The 24676-nt window shown below is 35.0% G+C and overlaps 1 protein-coding gene across 9 annotated transcripts in view; it reads left to right on the forward strand.

Moving 5' to 3' along the window:
• The window catches only part of PALS2 (protein associated with LIN7 2, MAGUK p55 family member), a 109382-nt gene that overhangs the window by 29591 nt on the left and 55115 nt on the right, over window positions 1–24676 (forward strand). For 5 of the 9 annotated variants that reach the window (XM_011731180.3, XM_011731183.3, XM_011731182.2 and 2 more), the window contains one exon: window positions 18946–19064. In XM_011731180.3, the coding sequence (XP_011729482.1) occupies window positions 18948–19064 (117 nt within the window). In that variant the 5' untranslated portion in view covers window positions 18946–18947. Of the gene's footprint in view, window positions 1–18942; window positions 19065–24676 lie in introns of all 9 variants that reach the window. The other 4 variants (XM_011731181.3, XM_011731179.3, XM_071094940.1 and 1 more) reach the window with 1 other exon arrangement.

Below are 24676 nucleotides of genomic sequence, written 5' to 3' on the forward strand. Positions count from 1 at the left end.
CCCTGGGGAGGTATATGGGGACAGCCCTAGGCAAGAAGGCCACAGAGTCACACTGCTCTTACCTCAAGCTGTAGCAGTTTTGCAAGAATAAATGTGCCTCATTTTTCTAACGGTCTTTGGGCAATTTTCAGCACCCTTAAAAGGCTGTCTTTGATGATGATGTCCAGTTTTATATTTGCTTTTTGCAGAGGGGAACTGTCGATCTCTTCATGCCAGTATTATCAGAATTTGAGTAATGTTTTTAATAAAAGATTTTCAATGTTTTAATATTACTAAACTTTCATAGTCACAACTTAATTATCAAGTGAAAGAAATCATTGTGATATGGGCAATATTGTTTCTAATGATGCAATTCATTAGGATGTTCACTGCAGCATTTCTTGAAGACATGGGAAAAATAGAAACAACTGCCATGTTTCTCAGAAGCTAAATGAACTACACTCATCCTATGAATCTGCAACAGCTAAAAGAATAACATGGTTTCATATGTACTAACCTGAAAAGTTCTCCAAAATACATTTTTCTGTGGGAAAATAAGCAAGTTTCATATATCACTAATATAGTAAGATATTACTTATATAAATATAGTAGCATATTATGTTTTAGATATATATAAGTATTTATAGAAATGAAGCATGCATAACAATATTGCATATTTTCTAAAAGTACAAATATGTAAATATATAGGAATAGGTCTGTAGAGACATAAAAACAAAGTGTAACAGGCATTATCCCTAGGGAAAGAGCAGAGATGGAAAGCTGGCCGAGTTAAGAAGACTCTTGTCTCTATCCAGTAATACTGGAAATTTTTTACAAAATTAATTTATGTATACCTGTGTAATAAAAGAATAATTTAACAAATGGATTGCCCAAGATATCAGCTATGTATATGGAAAGTCGACATCATGAGGATTTCTAGAAGTTTCTATACAAATTCAAAGGGAATAAAGAAAACCATTTTACCAAATAAAATTAAGCACCCTTATATAAAAGATTTTATTAGGCAAAACATGCTTGACATCATTTCTGAAGTCATGGATTTGTCAACCCAAAGATAATCTCCTTATATAGAACATTTCATCTTTTAAAATCCCATACCTTATATATTAGTTTGTACTTTTTATCATGGATTTCTTTCCTAGTAAGCCATTTCAGTCTGTGTCACATTAAACAATATCTTTTTATAACTTTAACACGTGCATTTCAAGTTACAAGATTTCTTTAATGCATATAGTTAAGAATTACTATGAATGAAACTTATTAGCAATTACTCTTAATTCTTTAAATCATCTTATGAATCAAATATTTTCTGCTGGAAATATTTTACCCTAATTACAACCTTCATAGATTTTAAAAGGAAACAGACTCCAAGACACTGTGGCAATAAATGGAAATAATTTATCTTCCACAGTTCTTTTAAGAATAGAATGATTTTATAGGTGATAGAAGAGGCCTTGAGATACTATGTCAAAGTGAATTTAAGTACTATCTTCATATTTTGAGCTCTGGCTTTTCATATTCTAGCATTTGTTGTTGAGGTTAGTTTTTCGTTGACACTTTGAAAAATTAGTATAGTCACAAAGACATGGTTGATGAGTTGCAGAATATAGATAAAACAGAATAGCATTTATGTTTTTTGTAAAGTAGCCATTTAATTAGGTTTTTTGTTTTGTTTTGTTTTTTGAGATGGGGTCTTGCTCTGTTGCCCAGACTGGTCTTGAATTTGGGCTTAAGCAATCCTCCTGCCTCAGCCTCCCAAAGTTCTGGGATTATAGGAATGAGCCACTGCTCTTGGCCTGTTTACTTTTATTATACAGGTTGAGTATCCCTAATCTGAAATGCTTGGGACCAGAAGTGTTTCAGATTTGGGATTTTTCTGGATTTTGGAATATTTGCAAATACATAATAAGTTGTCTGGGGAGAAGACCCAAGTCTAAACAAAATTCATTTATGCTTCATATACACCTTATGTACATAGCATGAAAGTACTTTTATATAGTATTTTTAATTTTGTGCGTGAAACAAAGTTTTGACTATGACCTGTCACATGAGGTCAGGTGTGGAATTTTCCACTTGTGGTGTCATGTTGGTGTTCAAGAAATTTTGGAGTTTGGAGCATTTCAGATTTTTGGATTAGAGATGTTCAACCTGTATAACCTTATGAGTTGCGTCAATGTCATTTATATTTTTCAAGTAAGGAGATAAATGTGTGGTTGGATTTTTTAAAAATACTACATTGGGGAAAATGAGATTAGAATTCAGAATTTAGTTTTTACTCTATTTTAATCACTCCTTTTGCCACACATGTCCTCAGCATTTATACTGGAGTGTTTTATGAGGCAATTCATTATTATTATTTTAACATATAATGAAATGAAGCCCTCTTAATGAAAATGTCATTGCTACAACCTGTTTAAAGGACAGTATGACAATATCTGACAGTTGAAAAATCATGTATCCTTTGATCTAGCAATTCTACTTTTAGCTCTTAGTATTTACTTGCTTGTGTGTGTGTGTGTGTGTGTATATATATATATTTCTCTCTGAACATATATATACACACATATATATATATCGTGTGTGTATATGTATTTGTTTTTGGATGCTGATTGCCACACTAATTACAACTGCAAAAATGGAAGCAGCCTGTATGTCTTTCAGTAGAGGACAGACTAGATAAATTTTTATGCATGCATACAATGAAGTACTAGGTGTCTCTAAAAGAATGAGCTTCAATATGGAAAAATCACTAAGATTTTATTAAATAAAACAATTGCATTCATGTAAATATTGATGTATTCAATTTTGTCTGAAAATTTTGTGTAAATTTGTCTAAAACGCTAGAAAGAGACTTCTTTAGGGGAGAAGATCGTTTTTGTTTTTTGATTTTTAAATATTTCAGTATAATTAGACTACGTCTTTTATCACATACATGTGTGTTTATATACACATACATACACATGTTTATATACATATGTGTGAACCTATAATGGATTTTTTAAAATGTTATATGTAAAGGTTTTTTTACTTGCTTTTCATCAGAACTTTGGCATCTACTCCATTATCTCCTGGTATTCAGTACTATCAGTAATAAATGTCATGCAGGTTTGATTATTGTTCCTTTAACATTAACACCTTTTTTTCTGGAAATCCCTACTTTTTGTGTTTTAAATATTCTGCAGTTTCACTTAGTGTTTCTAGATTTGGGCCATTTTCATTCCATCTGCTCTGCACATGGTAGACCCCTTCATTCTAAAGTTTTCTATGTCATTTAAACTCAAATACATTTTCTTCTGTTACTTCTTCAACGATTTCCTCACACTTATTCTATTCTTGTCTTATGAAACTCTTAATAGGTAGTGTTGGATTTGCTTCTGGGTTCTAACTTCACTCTCATATTTTTCATCTTTGTTCTACATTTGGAAGATTAACTTGACTTGATTTTCTGGATTAGCAGTTTCAACTTTATTCCATCATTTAGTCTGCTTTTACATTTTAATTTTAATTTTTTTTTTTAAGAAACCCGGTAGCACAATCACAGCTCACTATAACCTTGAACTCTTCAGTTCAAGTGATTCTGCTGTCTCAGCCTCCCAAGTGTCTGGGACTACAGGCACGTGCCACCATGCCCAGCTAATTAACTTATTTATATTTTCTTTTTGTAGAGACGAGATTTTGCTCTCTTGCCCAGGCTGGTCTCAAATTGCTGGCCTTAAGCTGTCCTCCCACCTCAGCCTCCTGAAGTGCTGGCATTACAGGTGTGAGGCAGCATGGCCAACCTTAGATTTAAATTTGACAATAATGTTTTTAAGTGCCAGGAACTTTCTTATTTTTTGGTTGCTCCTTTGCTCCCTTTTAGTGACTTTTTCTTTTATGAATGCAGGAGCGTCTCACATGTCTCTCAGAATGCTAACAAAAATAAAATGTTAAAATTCTCTTCTATTCTCAGCACCATCTGTTTTTCCCCCAGTTTAGTTTGTTTAGTTTTACCCACTATCACTGATGTTTTCTTCAAATGCCTGGTGATACAATTGCTAGGTTTTGTTTATAAATGAAGGACTAGGATGATGATTCAGAATATGTATCTGATGAGGATTTCCTCTGTATTTGTGGAGGCTGCTCCTCCCCTCCTCCCACCAGCCTTCTACCTGGAATGGGAGGCCATGGTCAGGCACTGAGTAAGTGGTGGGTTTGTCCTCAGGCAGACTGCTGCTTCAGATTTATAGGCAGAGAGCAGGTGGGAGCCCTGAAAATAACTAAATTAAGAAGGAAGAATACTCTGGATATTGGACTTTTTAGGGTAAGGCTACAATGGGAGGACAGAAGAGAAGAAAGTGGCACCACCCCTAGAGTTATTGGGAAATGTAGTAAGGGGAACTTTTGGTTGTTATAACACCTATGGAAGACAACAGGCATTTGATGAATAAAGGAATTTTTTTCTCTCTAAATGCCTGTGGTTTCCTGTTTGAAACACCCTGCTTTAGTGCGTTCACTCCTAGGCAATCTCCCTTCCTCCATCCTGTCTCCTCTAGTATCCTTTACAAAGAACCAGATCTACCTCAGCCTCTACTCTTTTTTTTTTTTTTTCAGGCTCCCTCGTCTCCATTCAGAGCCCTCCCCAAAGAGAATAAACCCCCACTGTCTTTGGAAAGAAGTTTGTGGTATTTAGTCAGGCCAAAATGTGTGCTCTTCTATATGGGATTCCTTAATGGCCCGGAATGACTGCCCCTCCACTGTGCCTGCACTTTGTTGTTGTTGACTCCAAGCTTGGATTTTCTCTAGGAATGCTTTAGGAAATTCAGCTCTACATTTGTTTTAAGGCTTTAAATACTGTCATAAATTCAGTGTTTTTAAGATGAATTCGGTTTGCTTTTTTCCACTAGGATACTTCCAGTGGTTTCTCCCCATGTGTCTCATCTTAACACCCTGCCAAACCCATCAAATAAAGAGTTAACTGCTTTCCCGTATTTCCACAATACTAATAATGCAGTAGGAAGTAGTGTTCTAGGAGTTTTCCATGTATTATTTAGCAATAACAACCCTGTGAGTTAGATACCATTGTCATTCCCCCATTTAACAGGTGAAAGAAACCCGCTTTAGGAGGGTAAGTAATTTACCCAGGTTTTCAGGACTAGGTAAGTGGTAGAATGCAGGTCCTTTACCACTGTGCTGTATCACCTTTTTCTGTGATTACTTCATGATGATCTTATCACCAGTTTCATAACATGTGTTTATACATTTTGGTCTACTCTAATAAATTGAGTTTTTGGAGAACAAATAGTTTGTCCATATATTTTCTTCAACATCTAACAACACGTCTGCCTAGCGTCTACCTCTGAGTAAATACCTATGGAATTAGCTGTGCACAGAGTCCTACTTTGCTTCTTTGATTCAATATAATAATACTAAATTACAGTTTCAAGATAGTAGTTTGAGAGGGAAGGTTTGGACAGCACATTGTCATTTTATGGAAAAGTATTTTTATTGATTTAACTAATGTTTTAAATGAACTCTGGTTATGGTCAAATCAGTATGTGAAAATAGTTGCATCAAAATTTAATCTTAAGAAAATGAAATTTCAATCAGTTCTTTTTCTATGTCATCTCTTGGAAATGTACTTTACAAAAGAATGTTGCTGCTGTATTGCAAAAACATTAGAAATAGTGCAGATGACTTTTAAGTGCTTCCTTTAAGAATATGCTTAAATCTTTCCAAATAATGCATAGAATGAGATTTTGTTTTTCATTTCATGGATACTGTAAGTTATGCAACATGGATCTGGTAAAATAATTATTTTATCTGTAAAATATAAGAACAGAAGTAATTTTTAACATCTTATGAATGCTTAATTTAGCTGTCATGTCTTCAATGGAAATTCAGTTTGTTGAATTACTTGGGTGTGAACCTATCACCTAATGTGGTTACAAAAGGATTTTTAATATTAAAATAGGCACGGCCTAGTATATTAAGAATAGCTCATTTACTTACAGTTCTAAACCTGGGTAGAAATGCTTTTGTAAACCAGTTGTTACAGAAAACTTCTGGGACAGAATATAGGCGAATAAATACCACTTTTATTACAATTGCTTTACATAATGGACTGTATTGTAAAGAGCTAGAAATACATTTATAGGCAAGAAGACCGTAAAAGCTTGCCATTTTAGTAGACTAAAGATACCACTTCTATCTTTATGCCTTGTTATGCAATTCATGGGAAGTTGATAGCTTTAAGAGTACTACTCTGTAAACAATATCACCTTTTACTGCTTCCAAGTATTACACAATTTTATTTATAAATAGTAATATATACATTTAAAACTATTTTTGATTTTGGTAACAGAAAAATGTAACATTTTTGTGACTGTGGAACTATGCCACCAAGAAGTAATAATGTCCCAAATGTGGCCTAGTTGTTGAGGATGCAAAGATGATTTCTGCACTCACAAGACTTAGGGTTTAGAAAGGAAGTTGTACATTAAATACCAACAAATTTATATAGGTTTATCAGAATTATGGAGTATAGAGTACTATGAAAGTATGTATTAGGAGAAGTTATCCTAATTAGGGCAGTTAGGGACATTGATATTTTGCCCTTAAAGGATGAGTGTGAATTAGGTATGCAAAGGTGGTTGTGTATAGATGGTGGTAAGTGCAGGGAGGATTTTGCATCACGGCTGGGATAATAGTGGTATGTCTGACGCTGTGGGGGTGGTGCAAATTGAATCTAGCAGTATATTAAAATGCTTATAAGCCATAAAATCACATTTTAATTAATTTCTCATGGGTTATATGTAGATACCAGGCTGTTGGTGTAGTCTGGGTACGATATGATAATGGCAAGGACTCATTAGGGGGTGATGGAAATAAACTGATAGATTCTAGATTCTAGAAATATTTACGAGGTAGAATTTACTGCTTCCTTTGCTGTGTTTGTTTCTACTCCTACCATTTTTAAGCTTTGAAATACTTTTGAATATTTTTGTCCAGTGTTTCTCTTTAGCTCTTCCCTTTGTTCATGTGGTTTTTTGCCTTCATTAATACTTTACTGCTGTTTTAATATAAATTGGGAAGAGAAAATATAAACTCAGGTAGTCAATCTAACATATTTTACTGAACCCTAGCCCACTGATTTGAAATGTCACCTTTATTGTATATTGTTTCATTCGACTACTCTGAAGATTTGTCTGTTCCTAGGACAATACTGCACTATTTGAATATACAGTGTTTTTACAGTTAATAGCAGGTACCTCCGTTACATTTATGCTTTCCTTAAAATCATGTTGGCTAGTTTTACATACTTTCCCTTTCAGGTAAATTTTAGGATAAATTTACCCAAAATACTTTTGGGATTTCTATTAGAATTTATTCATTTTTTTAAAAGAATAATTTGGAGAGAATTGGCATTTTTACAGTATTGAATCTTATTACCTCAGAATGTGGTTCTCTCCATTTAATTAATTTATTTTAAATGTCTCAGCATAATTTTAATGACTTTCATACCTGTCTGAACATTTTAGCCTTATTTGGTTATTACTGTTATTTAGGAAAACTGTTGATTTCTTCTGTGTTGCTCTTGTGTATAGTCAGCCAAACTCTCATAAATAACTTCATTAATTTTTTCACTGATTTCTTCAGACCTTTCTGCAATTCCTTGAGAATGCACTTATATCATCTGCATTTCTTAAAATGCTATGTCTTACTACATTACTTAAAACTTAAAGTTTGAAAAGTAGTCATCGTAGTGGGCATTCTTGTCTAGTCCCTGACTTCAGTAGTAAAGCTTCTGACATTTCTTGATTAAATGTGATGCTTCCTATAGAACCTGGTATAAAATGACTCTTATTTCCTTCTATTTTTACTAAGGTAAGATTTTTCCATCGGAATTGGGATTTGAATTCTATCTGATATATCTTTTTTTTTTTTTTTTTTTTTTTTTTTTTTGAGACGGAGTCTCGCTCTGTCGCCCAGGCTGGAGTGCAGTGGCCGGATCTCAGCTCACTGCAAGCTCCGCCTCCCGGGTTCACGCCATTCTCCTGGCTCAGCCTCCCGAGTAGCTGGGACTACAGGCGCCCGCCACCTCGCCCGGCTAGTTTTTTTTTGTATTTTTAGTAGAGACGGGGTTTCACCGTGTTAGCCAGGATGGTCTCGATCTCCTGACCTCGTGATCCACCCGTCTCGGCCTCCCAAAGTGCTGGGATTACAGGCTTGAGCCACCGCGCCCGGCCCTATCTGATATATCTTAAGCATTGAGATGAGTTTGGGTTTTTTCGTTATTCTATGATATTATATTAAATCACATTATAATTTTTTAACTGAGTTTTGAAGTCTATGTAGAAATTGGAAAGCTTTCAGTCTTTTCTGTTTTGTTTTAAAAATGTGAATTATGTCTATCTTAAAGCTTTGATGGAATTTATTCTTAAGTCTATCCAGATCTCATGCCTTTTTTTAAAGAGAGGACCCTTGGAAACCTTTCAGTTTCTTCTATTTGATCTATTTTTGTTTTTTACTTCTTTCTTTGATAATTGACTTTTTTTTAGAAAATCATCTACTTGACTAGATTTTTAAAATAAAGTTGTTCATTATATTCTTAAAAGAGATTTAAAAATCTCGGTACCTAATTTCCTCATCTCATTTCTAATGTTACTTGTGTCTTGCCTTTTTTTTATTGACATATAATAATTGTACATATTTATCAGGTACTTAGTGATGTTTCAGTACATACACTGTTTAGTGATCAGATCAAGATAATTAGCATATCCACTATCTCAAACATTTTTCATTTATTTGTGTTGGGAACATTCGAACATCCTCTCTTCAGCCATTTGAAAATGTATAATATTGTCAACTACAGTCACCTTATGGTGCTATAAAACACTAGAACTTACTCCTCATATCTAGCTGTAATTTTGCGTCCTTTATCACATCTTTCTACCCTTTCTCCCATTCTTCCCTGCCTCTAGTAACCTCTTTTCTACTTTCTACTTCTGTAAGATCATCTTTTTTAGCTTCCACATAAGAGTGAGAACATGTGATGTTTAACTTTCTGTTCCTGATTTATTTCACTTAATGTCCTCCAGTTCCATCCAGGTGGCTGCACATGACAGGATTTTATTCCTTTTTATGGCTGAATAGTATTCCATTATGTATATATACCACATTTGCTTTATCCATTTATCTGTTATTGGACACTTTGATTGATTCTGTATGTTGACTATTATGAATAGTGCTGCAGTAAACATGGGGGTGGTACAGATATCATTAATATACTGATTTCCTGTACTTTGAATAAATGCCCAGTAGTGGCATTGCTGGATCATGTGGTAGTTCTATTTGTAGATTTTAAGGGATCTCCTACTGTCTTCCATTGTGACTGTACTAGTTTACATTTCCACCAATAGTATAAAAGAGTTCTCTTTTCTCCACATCCTTGGTTGAATTTATTCTTAGGGTTTTTTTTTTCAGTTATTATAAATATAATGGCTTTCTTGATTTTTAATATGTGGTGTTTGTGTAAAGAAATACTACTGATTTTTGTGTGTTGATTTTGTATTCTGAAAACTTACTGAATTTATCAGTTCTAAGAGTTTTTTTTGGTAGAGTCTTTTAGGCTTTTCTATATTGTAAGATCATGTCGTATGTAAACAGTAACAATTTGACTTCCCCCTTTCCAATTTTGATGCCCTTTATTTCTTTCTCTTTTCTGTCACTCTTGCTGGAATTTCCAGTACTGTGTTGAAGAAGACTGGTGAGAGTGCGTACTCTTGTCTTGTTCCAGTCCTTAGAGGGAAAGCTGAAAGCCTTTCAGCTTTCAGTGGGATATTATTAGCTGTGGATTTGCCATATATGGCCATTATTTTGTTAAAGTACGTTTCTTCTCTACCTAATTTATTGAGTTTTTATCAGGAAGGAATGTTGAATTTTATGAAATGCTTTTTCTGCATATATTGAGATGATTATGTGGTTTTTATTTTTCATTGTGTTCATGTGTCACATTTACTGATTAGTGTATATTGAATCATCGTTGCATCCCTGTAATCCCACTTGATCATGTTGTTTGATCTTTTTGACGTGTTGTTGGATTTGGTTTGATGATAATGTTGAGGATTTTTGCATTTATGTTCAGTAGGGATACTGGTCTGTAGTTTTCTTTTTGTGTGATGTCCTTGCCTGGTTTTGGTATCAGGGTTATTTTGGCCTTGTAGAGTGAGTTTAGAAGAATTCCCTCCCCTTCAATTTTTGGAATAGTTTGAGAAGATAATTTAGTGGTGAAGCCATCCAGTCCTGGACTTTCCTTTGTTGGGAGAGTTTTTTTGTTAGTGATTCAGTTGTATTATACCTTGTTGGTCTGTTCGGGTTTTCTATTTCTTCTTGACTCAATCTTGATAGGTTTTATATGTCCAGGAATTTATTATCTATTTTTTCTAGATTTTCAAATGTATTGGCATATAGTTGTTCATAATAGTCTTCAATGATCCTTTGTATTTCTGTAATATCAGTTGTGACATGTTTTGTTTCTGATTTTATTTGGATTTGCTCTCTTTTTTCTTGTTGATTTTATTTTTTCAAAAAACAAACTTGTTTTGTGTACTTTGTATTATTTTAGTCTTTAATTTCTGCTCTGATCCTTATTTTCTTCCTTTTACTACCTTTGAGTTTGGTTTGTTCTTTGTTTTTCTAATTTCTTCAGATGCATCATTAGGTTATTTGAAATCTTTCTCCTATTTTTTTTTTTTTTTTTTGAGATGGAGTCTCGCTCTGTCGCCCAGGCTGGAGCGCAATGGCGCGATCTCTGCTCACTACAAGCTCTGCTGCCTCCTGGGTTCACGCCATTCTCCTGCCTCGGCCTCCCGAGAAGCTGGGACTACAGGCGCCCGCCACCACACCCGGATAACTTTTTTGTATTTTTTAGTAGAGACGGGGTTTCACCGCATTTGCCAGAATGGTCTCGATCTTCTGACCTCGTGATCTGCCTGCCTCGGCCTCCCGTAGTGCTGGGATTACAGAGATGAGCTACCGTGCCTGGCCAATCTTTCTCCTTTTTTGATGCAGGAATTTACTGCTATAAACTAGTCTCTTACTACTGCTTTTGCTGCATCTCACAGGTTTTGGTATATTGTGTTTCTATTTTTATTTGTTTCAAGGAATTTTTTTAATTTCCTTTTAAATTTCTTTATTCACTCATTGGTCATTCAGGATCATGTGGTTGAAATTCCATGTTTTCTTATAGTTTTATATGTTTCTCTTGTTATTGGTTTCTAGTTTTATTTCATTGTGGTCAGATAAGATACTTGATATTATTTTTGATTAAAAAAAAAATTTGTGACTTTTGTGCCCTAACATATGGTCTTAAATGTGGTTCGCAGTACTTCTCATTACTTATTTTTCTTTCCTTTGACATTGTACATTTGTCTTTATTTTTCCTAGAAAATGTTTCGTGTGCTGATGGAAAAAATGTGTATTCTGCAGCTGTTGGGTGAAATGTTCTGGAAATGTTAGGTCTAATTGGCCTATGGTGCAGTTTAAATCTGATATCTCGTTGATTTTCTGACTAGGTGATCTGTCCAATGCAGAGAGTGGGATGCTGAGGTTTCCAGCTATTATTGTATTAGGGTCTATCTCTCCTTTTAGATGTAATAATATCTGCTTTATATATCTGGTGCTCCAGGGTTGTGTGTATTTATAATTGTTTTAGCCTGTTGCTTAATTTACCCTTTTACTACAATGTCCTTATTTGTCTCTTTTCACAGCTTTTAAAGACTGTTTTATCTGAAATGAAATAAGTGTAGCTATTTGCATGGAATATCTTTTTTCATCTCTTTGCTTTTCCTCTGTGTGTCTTCACAGTTGAAGTGAGTTTCTTGTAGGCAACATGTAGTTGACTCTTGTTTTTTTTAATCCATTCAGCCAGTTTATATTTTTTAATTGAGGAATCCAATCCATTTACAGCCAAGGGTGGTGTTGATGCGTGAGGACTTCTGTCATTTTGTTGTTTTCTTTTCTCTTTAAAAAATATCCCTTGTTTCTTACATTCTCTTATTGTTTATTTTTGTGGATGAGTGGTTCTCTGTAGTGATGTTTTGATTTCCTCGTCTATGACTTGATACTTTTCTTTTGCTGTTTTTAGAACTCTTTGTCTTTGACTTTTGACAGTTTGAGTATAATGTGCCCCAGAGAGGACTGTTTGGATTTTGTCAATTCGAGGACTTTTGTGCGTCCTAGATCTGGATGTCCATTATCTCCCAAGACTTGGAAAGTTTTTTACAACTAGCTCATTAAATATCTCCTATGACGTTTCCCTTCTTTTCTTCTGGAACTCTCATAATGTGAATATTTGTTCACTTAATGGTGTTCCTTAAATTATTCTTTTTTTCTTTTTGTCTGCCTTAGTTATTTCAACAGACCTGTCCTAAGTTCAGAAATTCTTTCTTCTGCCTAGTCTAGTATTTTGTTGATGCTCTTCGTTGTATTTTCTTTTAATTTCATTCATTGAATTCTTCAGTTCTAAGATTTCTGTTTGTTTTTTAATATCTCTCTCTCTGTTGAATTTCTCATTCAAATAATGAATCATTTTTCCTAATTTTGTTGAATCGTGTTATCTGTATTTTGTTTCTCACTGAGTTTCCTTAAGATTATTATTTTGAATTTTTTCTGATATTTTGTATACTTCCTAATAATTGGGATCTGTTATTGGAGAATTACTGTATTCCTTTGGAAGTGTCACGTTTCTTTGTATTTTCATGTTCGATGTAGCTCTACATTGATTTATTTCTACACATATGGTAGAAAAGTTGCCTTTTCCAGTTTTATGGAGGTGGTGAAAAAACTTGGAGTATTGGTTGCTGGGGTGCATTCACTTTGTTTTTAGGTAGACGCACTAGTGCAGTCTCTGCAGATTCTTCAGCAGTAATCAATTTTAGTGATGTTTGTAAGTGTGTCAGTGGCCTAGGCTGCAAGAGTTTGTGGTGGCGATGGTGCAGCTCTGCCAGGGGTGGGCTCACTGGGCTGTTTCTCAGGTCAGGGGTACATGAGTGAATGCTGTGATGAGGCAACCAACTTGGTGTCTGGCTTGCTGGGATTATGGCCATGGGGCTGTTACTCTGGCTGGTGGCATGGGCACATGCCTGCTTGGCTGGCTTGGAGACACAGCACCTGGGTTGGAGCCACTGGGCTATTTCTCAAGTTCTGAGGGATGGTGTGCAGCCACTTGACCAGTCTGGGGGCATGTCTGCCAGAGAAGAACCCACTAGTCTGTTGTTTAGGTTCTGGATTGGGTGCACAACTGCTCAGCCAGTCTGTGGGCATGTTTGTTGAGTTCAGGCCTCCTGGAGTATCTTAGGGCCTAGGTGCCAATATGCAGCCAGTCCAAGGACATCTTCACCAGAGGCTAGCCTGCCAGGCTGTTTTTCAGGCTCAGGACATGGATGTGCAACCATCTAGCCACCATGGGGACATGTCAGCTACTCAGTTGCTCAGGGACCTCTGCTGCTCAGGGGAGGGCATACAATGGTGTGGCTGGCTCCAGGGTGGGTTCTCCCTGGGTGTGTCCACCAGATTGTTTGGCCGGAAGTGCTGGCAGCAGGGATTGGTTTCCTTGCTCTGCAGGACCAGAGTCACAGCAGATCCTGGGCTCAGGCTCTATGCAGCTGGGGTTGTGGCATTCAGACACCTGTGTGGACGTAGTGGAATGAAAACAACTCCTAGGCTGGAAAAGTGGATGGTGTACTTCAGAAATGGTTCTGGTCTCAAGATGATGGGTGACATGCTGCAGCAGCTTGGCTCACAGGGAGTAAGTGGTGGGTGAGGAGTGCAGATCTTGTACTCCCAGTCTGGGGGATTACAGCTGTGTAAATTCACAGCAGCTCCCCAAACTGGGCTCAGGGCTTGCAAGGACTGTGGATTCTCCTTTAGTAAGGATTGCGTGTGTTTGCAGTGGGAATGGAGGCTGCTGAGGTTCCTCTGATTACTTTCCTCCCCTACCCAAGCCCCCAACCCCGCAAGAAGTCCTTCCTGATTGAGGGCCATTCTATGTTTGGGGGATGGGATGGCAGAGGCAGGATGCCTCCGCACTGGCCTTGTGGGCTTCCAATCATCACAGGTATCTCTCCACTTCCCTACTGTACTTCAGCACTCTCCCTTAAACACTACAGTCAAATCTTAGGTGTTTATTTATTGCCTTGGTCCTTTCTTGAAGCGGAGGAATGTGCACCAGACACTTATAGTCAGCCATCTTACTGACATCACTCTTCGTGTCTTGTCTTTTCTTGGTTAAACTAGCTGAGTATTTGTCTATTTTAATTGGTCGTTCGAAAAAGCCAGCTATTTATTGACTTACTGATTGAATGTATCTCTATTGACTTACTGATTGAATGTATCTCTTTTGATTGAATGACTTTTGCTTTTCCTTTTATTAATTCATTTCCGGATTTGATTACCTTGTAAATTTTGGTCTTTCATGATCCATAACAGTTTACTCATGCTTTGCCGCTCTTCGCCCTTTTTTCATGGGAGTATTCTTCAGCTTGATCTTTCTGCGTATCACAATTTAATCTTGTTTTTGTTTTTCCCTCTCTTTTTATTTCCTGGTAATTCTGTTTCTCTGGAGGTTCATGCTTTTGTTTGTTGAATTTGGTTAGTCTAATACATGCTGCTAGTTTTCATAAGTGATTGATGATTCATGGTTTTATTCATATTTGTAACTGAAGAGTCTAGATTAAATCTGTTAATTTTTCTCTAGCCCATGTGAGAATCCCATTTATGGCCGGGCGCGGTGGCTCACGCCCATAATCCCAGCACTTTGGGAGGCCAAGGCGAGTGGATCTGGAGGTCAGGAGATGGAGACCATGCTGGCTAACACGGTGAAACCCCGTCTCTACTAAAAATAGAAAAAATAAGCCGGGTGTGGTGGCGGGCGCCTGTAGTCCCAGCTACTCGGGAGGCTGAGGCAGGAGAATGGCGTGAACCCAGGAGGCGGAACTTGCAATGAGCCAAGATCGCACCACTGCACTCCAGCCTGGGCGACAGAGCGAGACTCCCTCTCAACAAAAAAAAAAGAATCCCATTTATGTGTTATTGAATCTGGAGTCTGATTAAAATATTTATCTCCTCTAGAGATTATTGAGAAGGAGTGGAACTTTGTAAGTGACTTACCTGTTGAGTTTAGACTCTCCTTTCTTCCTGCGATCTCTAAGTAAATGGGAAAAACTTCCCTGTTTTTCTGGCTCCTGTCTTAACTTTGTAAGCCTCCCATTCCAGAGAGCCTCTTATTTTATATATTAAGTATTTACATATGCTAGAGTTGTCTAGTGTTTATCGATAGCTGAATAATCATTATAGATTAATGTTTTAATATTTTATAGGACTAAATCATTTTGCTACTTTAAAAAAAATCATGAAGGTACATTATTTGAAGTTTGGGGAAGAAAGGACTTTGGTACCAAAGGACAGCTATTCATATTTTAAGCAGAGAAACAGCAGGAGAGATTTCTGTAAGAAGGTACCAGCTCAAATTCCACTGTTCATAATTTTGGTGAGGGACTCTGCAGAATCACGTTTACTAAATTGGGATTAGGCCCATCTCTCATTATTTGTTATAATTTTCTCACATGGTTTTTCTTTATTGTTTCATATGCTTTTAGGATAATGTAGTTAAAAAGAACTATGTATTGTATTTTGACTATCAATCTACCAAATATACAAACTAATTTGAGAATGATTGACAGCATTATAATATTGGAGATTTCCAGGACAAGGGATGTGTCAAGTTTATCCATTTCTAGATTAAATTCCATATGATTAAGAATCAGTAACAACTTAGGAAGATCTTTAAAATAACCAAAGATCTATTTCACAATTTCTATCACTTTTCTACTGACTTAAACACCAATTAAAAAAAAAAAAAAAAAGGCAAGCACCTCAAGAATCAATATAGAAGGTACATTTAAAAAACATCTTCAGTACAACTGGAGTTATGAACACTGACTAAACATTTGATAACATTAAGGAATTACTGTTAATTTGTTAGGTATTGCTAATTTGATACTATTGAGTATTTAGGTTATGTTGTTTAAAAAGAATGCTGATCTTTGAGACATATACATTGAAATAGGATTTCTGGAATTTGCTTGAAAGTTATATAAGGTAGAAAGTACATAGGAGTATGAAACAAGGTTGACCATGAGTTGCTAATTGTTGGCACTGATCATTGTGTGGTTTATTATATTCTGTTTTCTTCATATATGTTTGAAGTTTTCCATAATAAAAGTTAAAAATAAAGACAAATGTACAATGTCAAAAGAAAGAAAAATAAGTAATGAGAAGTACTGCTAACCACATTTATAGCCACAAGACAAAAATACTTTTAAAATTTGATTCTATTGTTCCCTGCCCACTTAAAGGTAACCTGTTGACTTTAAGCAAAATTACAAAGTAGGTGTAGTTTATATTCTTTATTTCTTATGTCATCTTTCTTCATCTTAGTCCAATACTTGTTTTCCTTCTCCTTTGTCAAGTGCTCATTGTCCTCTTGTTCGCCTCTTTACCTTCAAAAATTGTCAGTAATCCATGAAACACCCATAGATGAACCTGTCCAAGTTAATATACAAGAGAAGAATGCTTTGTGAGGGAGATCAGGGATAGAAGACAGGAAATAGGTCTGATAGAGTATTAGAAAAAGATTTGAACATTTAGAAAAATACTGGTAAAAATGTGAGAAGCTTGTTGGAACATTTGGAAAAAACTTAAGAGTTCCATATGAAAAACAATATTGATTTTATTTTTAAAAATTGAGAATCTGAAGATACAGAAGGTAAAAGCTGAAACCTCTAGTATTCTAACAGAAAATAGATAATGTCCAAAATGAGTCGATCACAAAGTAGCAATATTAGCATATTATCCAGAAAGAAGAGAAACTACGAACAGATCTGATTAGAAGAAACAATTAAGTTCCTAGTAAAATTACTTCTGGGAGTAGGGTAAGTTGGGAGAAGGGTGAGTAGCATGGAACAGAAAACTGTATTTATAAGCCATTTAGTAGTACAATTTGACTTTTAACAGTGTTTGTATTTTATTTTAATAAAAATAAAAGTTAATATTAAAAACAACTTCTGTATTTATTGTTGATTTATTCTAAGAAACATCAAAAAGAGGTAAAACTAATAAAATTAAGATTATAATAGGAGGGGTCTAGCATCACTCTCTTACATGTATATATGTTGTCCCAGCACCAGTTGTTGAAAAGACTGTTTTTTCTTTATTGCATTGTCTTGGCATATTGTCAGAATCAATTGACCATAAATTTATGGATTTGTTTCTAGCCTCTTGTTTAGTTGTGTGTCTGTCTATATGCTAGTTCCACACAGTCTTGATTACTGTAGCTTTTTAGTAAGTTTTGAAATTGAGAAGTGTGGGGTCTCCAACTTTGTTGTTCTTTTAGAAGACTCTTTTGAGTATTCTGGGTTTTTTCGAGTTTCCATATGAATGGAATGAACTTGTCAATTTCTACAAAAAAAAGAAAAGGCAGTTGAGATTTTGATAGGGAGTGTATTAAACCTGTAGGTTAATTTGGGAACTGTTGCCATTTTAATAATAAGTCCTCTGATCCGTGAACATGGGATGTCATTCCCTTTATTTAGGTCTTCTTTCAATGATGTTTTATAGTTTCATTGTACAAATTTTGTACTACTTCTGTTACATCTATTTCTCAGTATTTTATTGGTTTTGATGCTACTATAAAAGGAATGGTTTTCTTAATTTCATTTTTGGATGGTTTGTCACTAGTGTATAGAAATACACTATGTGTAACAACATATTGATTGTTTTGTATTAATCTAGTATATTGAAACCTTGGTGAACGCACTTACTAGTGATAATAAATTTTTGTATATTAGGATTTTCCATATACAAAATAATATGATCTGCAAATATAAATTGTTTTACTTATTGCTTTCCAGTCTGGATGCCTTTTATTTTCTTTTTCTTTTCTTTTTTTGCTTAACAGCCCTGTCTAGAACCTCCAATACAAAGTTGAATAAAAATGCCAAAAGTGTACAGCCTTATTTTATTCCTTATTAGGAGTAAAAGCACCATTAAGTATGATGCTAGCTGTGGGTTTTTCATAGAGAAGACTTTTATCAGAGTGAAGAATTTCCCTTCTATTTTTAGTTTGGTGAATGTTTTTATTATGAAAGGGTTTTGGGTTTTATCTAATGATTTTCTTTGTCTGAAATGTCATTTGGTTTTGTTCTTTGTTCTATTAATAGAGTATATTGATTGAGTTTTTATATGTTGAACCGCTCTTGCATTTCTGAGATAAAGTGAACTTGGCCATTATGTACAATTGTTTGTATATGTCGCTGGATTCAGTTTGCCAGTATTTTGTTTAAGATTTTTGCATTTGTATTTCTAGGAGAGATTGGCGGTAATTTTTGTGTGTGTGATGTTGTTGGGTTTAGTATCAGGGTGATTGGTCTCATAGAATGAATTGGAAAGTGTTTCTTTTTCTTCTCTTTTTTTTTTTGAAGGAGTTTGTGAAGTATTGGTTTTAATTCTTTTTTAATTAATTGATAGAATTCAACGAAAGCTGGTTCTGAGCTTGCAGGAAGTTTCTGATTCCTAAATTAGACTTTCTCCTTCTTATAAGTCTATTTGAATTTTCTATTTTTTTCCTCGAGTAATGTTTTTAAATTTGAAAAATATAAAGCAAGTGCAAAGTTGTAAGTGTGTATAAGGTAGTCTGATAAAGTCTAAATTGCATATAAAAATCTATCCTCCTTTTAATTCCTGGGAAGTCAATTTGAAACTCATACTGTTTAACAATTTCATTTTTTAAAATATTATTTTTCAAAAGAGTATTCTTAATGTCTATTTGCATTATTAAAATAATTTTACTTCACAACGGCTTGAAATTTACATTTTTTGTGTTTTTTTATGTTGCTTTTATCTCAGCAGCAATGCAGCAAGTCTTGGAAAACCTTACAGAGCTGCCCTCATCTACTGGAGCAGAAGAAATAGACCTAATTTTCCTCAAGGGAATTATGGAGAATCCTATTGTAAAATCACTTGCCAAGGTAAATAGATTTATTCATAAGATTACTGAATTATTTTGGAAATAGTTTTTACAGAGATATTTTCAGATATTACTGTTTTAGAATTTGGTTGATATACATTAGGTTTAGTTAGCAAATAAAAACACTTAGCACATAATGAATTCTTAATATATGCAAAAATTAGGCCATTTTTCTCTTTTCTGTTCTGACTTTAAATATAGGATGAAATGACTCTTAGTTTTGGCATAATGCCTTTAAGGTTTAGAGAAATCACACCTGCACAGTTGTGTTTTAACAGGACCTGTGAAAAAGATCCTGATTCTATTTCCATCTTCAACAATGGCAGGGTACTGATTTTCTTTTTTTACATTACACCGTGTACCTACTTTTCATTTAAGTTATTGACTTCCTTTATGTAGTGCTTTTTTGAAATTTTGTTGTTTGTTGCATAAGCCTGATATTTTAAGCCTGTTTCCCTAGTCAACTATGGAGTAACCTCTTTAACTCATTGATAAATATACTTTACAACCATTTTTATTAAATAATTATTATATACTAAAGCTTAATGTATTACCTATTTTACAAACCTGGTATACACTTCTTTAGAGTTCCCCCAAATGACTCTTGCTTTCAAGAATCTATGCCACATGCCTTCTTTGACCTTTTCTTTGTAGAGCCATCTTGTTCCTTTTAGTTTTTGCGCTATGAGAATGTTGATTTCACTCTCTTCTGTGATTTTTTCTTAGCCACAGTCTATTACTTGTTATCTTCCAAGACCTCTGAAAAATACCTTTTACCAGGTTTTCTACTAGTGAGAGTGAGTTAATGATGCAGATTCTTTTTTTTTTTTTTTTTTGAGAGGAAGTCTCGCTTTGTCGCCCAGGCTGGAGTGCACTGGCACAATCTCGGCTCACTGCAACCTCTGCCTTCTGAGTTCAAGTGATTCTTCTGCCTCAGCCTCCCAAGTAGCTGGGACTACAGGCGTGTGCCACCGCTCCTGGCTAATTTTTGTATTTTTAGTAGAGGAGGGGTTTCACCCTGTTGGCCAGGCTGGTCTCGAACTCCTGACCTCAAATGAGCCACCAGGCCCGGGCAATGATACAGATTCTTCATTTTATTTACATATTTACTCATGCTAAAATCACATGGTATAAAGGTCCTTAAGCAGAAACTAATCCACTTGCAGATCATACAACTGGAATTTTTATTTTAGTCATTTTTTACTATAGCCTTTCCAATGTTCATTATATATTTTTATATCTTAAAAATAATATACAGGGTATTATTTCAGATTCAGACTTGTCGTAAACATTAATTCCTGCTGTGTTAAAGTAATAGCTCCAGGGTCTGTTGAAATTAGTAGGAACTGTTTAAGTTTATGTTAAGTAGTTTACCTGGGTTCTTATTGTACTTTTAAAATAGTTTTTTACTCTTTTCTTGATGTTATTCTGTTGATTGTCAGTTTATTGTCCATGTATCTGTTACACTGTTATGTCCATGTTTGTTTAATTTATGGCTTTTGATCTATAGATTTAAAAACTATATAATAAGGCACTTATAACATGCTTACAGTTTACAAAGGTCTTTAAAATACACTGTTTTGTCTTAACAACTTTATGAATTTAAAATATACTGTTTTATCTTTCAACAGCTTTTGAATCGAAAAGTAAGACTCAGAGTAATCTAAGGTCTCTCTGCTAGCAAATGACAGATGAGGTTTAGGCCACGTGTTCTATCGTCAAATTCTGTGTTCTAACTACTACAACACAGGGTGATGGGATATGTGTATGTGTGTGTATACTTATTCTTTAAAACTGGTGTGAGTAAAAATTTGCTGGTTTTGTGCCATTGATGTCGGCATTTCAGAGGATCATCGTGTTCATTATTCTTAACAGTTGCAATGGTTGGATGACTTTTGAGCAGGTAAGGTGCTACTGTACTCTTTTGAGGATAAAAATGAAATAAAGCAAAGAATTACCCAATAATATGCAACATCCAAGCAGACTCTTAATAAGGAAAAACAATGGTAGTTCAATATTCCTATAATGTAGGTTAAAAAGAATCCCAGAAATAGGGGAGGAATTCCGCTTCCAAGAAAGAAATAGTAAGTCACAGCAGGTTAGCACTCTCGGTATAACAAGTAGAGGGATAAAAGAGGTACACATTGCTAGATATACAGAGAGGCAGGAATATCTGGCCACTAAGCATGAGAAAAACAACAGAGGCAGTCCCATAAATGGTTCTTTTATTAGCGTTTATACACAAGGATTTGAAAATAACTTATTAATGTATTTTTAATAGAAAGGAGGAAAGACATGTAAAATAGTATTAGAAAATCAATAAAAAATAATCAAATGAACAATTTAGGATCAAGAATACAGTATCTGAAATTAGTTCACTGATAGAAGACTAGACACAACAGAAGAGGGAATAAGTGAATTTAAAGATAGATTATTAGAAAATATTCAAACAAAAGCTAATAGAAAAGAAAGAATGAAAAAAAGGTAACAGAATATGTGAAACATACTGAAAATGTTTAATATATATGTAGTTTGTAATTCCAGAAAGAAAGGAGAGAGGGAAGAAGAAATACAGGCAAACCCTATACTTTTGCATTTTACTTTATTCCCCTGTGCAGATACTGCCTTTTTAATAAATAATCAGCTAATGGGCAAAATAACCAGCTAGCATTATAATGATGGGATCAAATTCACACATAACAATATTAACCTTAGATGTAAATGGCTAAATGTCCCAATTAAAAGACATAGACCAGCAAATTGGATAAAGAATCAAGACCCACCAGTCTGCTGTATTCAGGAGACACATCTCATGTGCAATGACACACATAGGCTCAAATAAAGGGATGGAGGAAGATTTACCATATAAATGTAAAGCCAAAAAAAGCAGGTATTGCAATCCTAATCTCTGATAAAACAGACGTTAAATCAACAAAGATCAAAAAAGACAAAGAAGGGCATTACATAATGGTAAAGGGATCAATGCAACAAGAAGAGCTAACTATCGTAAATATATATGCAGCCAATACAGGAGTACCCAGATTCATAAAGCAAGTTCTTAGAGACCTACAGAAACTTAGACTCCCACACAATAATAATGGGAGACTTTAACATGCCACCGTCAATATTAGACAGATCAACAAGACAGAAAATAAACAAGGATATATAGGACTTGAACTCAGCTTTGGACCAAGTGGACCTAATAGACATCTACAGAACTCTCCACCCCAAATCAACAGAATATACATTCTTCTCGGCATTGCATAGCACTTCTTCTAAAATCAACCACATAATTGGAAGTAAAACACTCCTCAGCAAATGCAAAAGAACGGAAATCATAACAAAGAGTCTCTCAGACCACGGTGCAATCAAATTAGAACTCAGGATTAAGAAACTCAAAACCATACAACTACATGGAAATTGAACAACCTACTCCTAAATGACTACTGAGTAAATAAGAAAATTAAGGCAGAAATAAGTAAGTTCTTTGAAACCAGTGGGAACAAAGACACAATGTACCAGAATCTCTGGGACACAGGTAAAGCAGTGTTTGGAGGGAAATTTATAGCACCAATACCCACAGGAGAAAACAGGAAAGATCTAAAATCAACACCCTCCAATTTTGCAAGAAGTTTCACTTGGATAAAATACTCTCAAACAACATTGCATGCTATGGAGAAATCTTTCATGAAAGGAGAGTCCATCAATGTGGCAAACCTTATTATTGTCTTATTTTAAGAAATTGCCACAGCCACCCAAGCCTTCAGCAACCACCACCTTGATCGGTCAGCAGCCATCAGCATCAAGGCACGACCTTATGCTGGCAAAAAGATTTCAACTTTCTGAAGGCTCTGATCATTAGCATTTTAACCTTTCAAGTATTTTTAAATTAAGATATGTACATCATCTTTTAGACACCTTGCAGTTGCTTACTTAATAGACCGCCTTGTCATGTAAACATAACTTTTATATGCACAGGGAAACAAAAAAAGTTGTGTGATTTACTTTGTTGCAGTTTTTGCTTTACTGTGGTTATCTGGAGCAGAACCTGCAGTATCTCTGAGCTATGCCTATACTACTAGTAGAATGTTGAAACCTTTGACCATAATAGTAGATTAACCTATCTCTTTTTGCAGTTCTGTCAGATTTTACCTCCCATATTTTAGTGCTCTTTTGTTAAACACACATTCACTAAGATTGTTATATCATCTCAGAAAATTAACTCTTATCATTATGTAATGCTTCTCTTTGTTCCCAATAATTTTTCTTGCTCTGAAGTCTGCCCTGTCTGAAATTAATATAGCTACTCCAGTTTTCTTTTAGTTAATGTTAGCATGATATGTCTTTCTCCATACCTTTAATTTTAATCTCTCTGTATCTTTGTATTTAAAGTAAGTTTCTGGTAGAAAACATATAATTCCATCTTTTTTTATTCACTCTGAAAGTCTGGTTTTTTTGTGGGTTTTTTTGTTGTTTTTTTTTTTAGATGGAGTCTCACTCTGTTGCCAGGCTTGAGTGCAGTGGCGCCATCTTGGCTCACTGCAACCTCAGACTCCCTGGTTCAAACAATTCTCCTGCCTCAGGCTCCCAAGTAGCTGGGATTACAGGCACGCCCAGCTAATTTTTGTATTTTTAGTAGTGATGGGTTTCACCATGTTGGCCAGAATGGTCTCGATATCTTGCCCTTGTGATCCGCCCACCTCAGCCTCCCGAAATGCTGGGATTAAGGCGCGAGCCACCGCACCCAGCTGACAGTCTCTTTTAAGTGCTTTAGATCATTGATGTTTACATGTTTATTGATATAATTTGATTAATATCTTTCATACTATTACTGTTTTGTATTTGTTGCCTGCTTGCCTGCCTGCCTTCCTTTTTTCCTTGTGTCTCTCACTCATTTTGTGTTTTCTCTGTTTTAACTAAACATTGTATGTGATTTCAACTTTTTCTCCTCTCTTAGCATATTAATTAGACTTTTTAAAAAAACCTTTTAGCAGTTCTTGATTTCGCAGTCGTTTGCAGTCTAATATACTTTCAAATAACACCATACCACTTCATGGGTAGTGCAACTACCTTATAAATAACAGTGCTTCCAGTTTCTCCCTCCTGTCCCATATAATATTGCTATCATTCATTTCATTTATTCATAAGCTGTAATAATCAAATACCTTGTTGTGAATAAAACTATTATCAAATCAATTAGGAATAAGAAAAGTAAAAGATTTTATTTTACCTTTTTTTCCCTGTCTCTAGCACTCTTCTTTATATAGACCCAAGTTTTGCACTTACATTGTTTTCCTTCTTTCTGATGAATGTCTTTTAACATTTCCTGCAAGACAGGTGTACTAGTAACACATATTCTCAATTTTTGTTTGAAAAAGTCCTTTTTGTTTTGTCTTGTTTTGTTTTTTACTTTTGAATGATAACTTTACTGGATAGATAATTCCAGGTTGGTGGAGGTGTTTGTTTTGTTTTGTTTTGTTTTTCAACATTTTAAAGATTTCACTCTATTCTCTGCATGTTTCCTGAAGAGTTCAATATAATTCTTATGCTTGCTCCTCTACAGGTAAGGTTCCCCCCAACACCTGTTCTTTCAATATTTTGTTTTTAATTTTC

The sequence above is a fragment of the Macaca nemestrina genome, chromosome 4 (genome assembly GCF_043159975.1).
Source record: "Macaca nemestrina isolate mMacNem1 chromosome 4, mMacNem.hap1, whole genome shotgun sequence".
Taxonomy (NCBI): domain Eukaryota; kingdom Metazoa; phylum Chordata; class Mammalia; order Primates; family Cercopithecidae; genus Macaca; species Macaca nemestrina.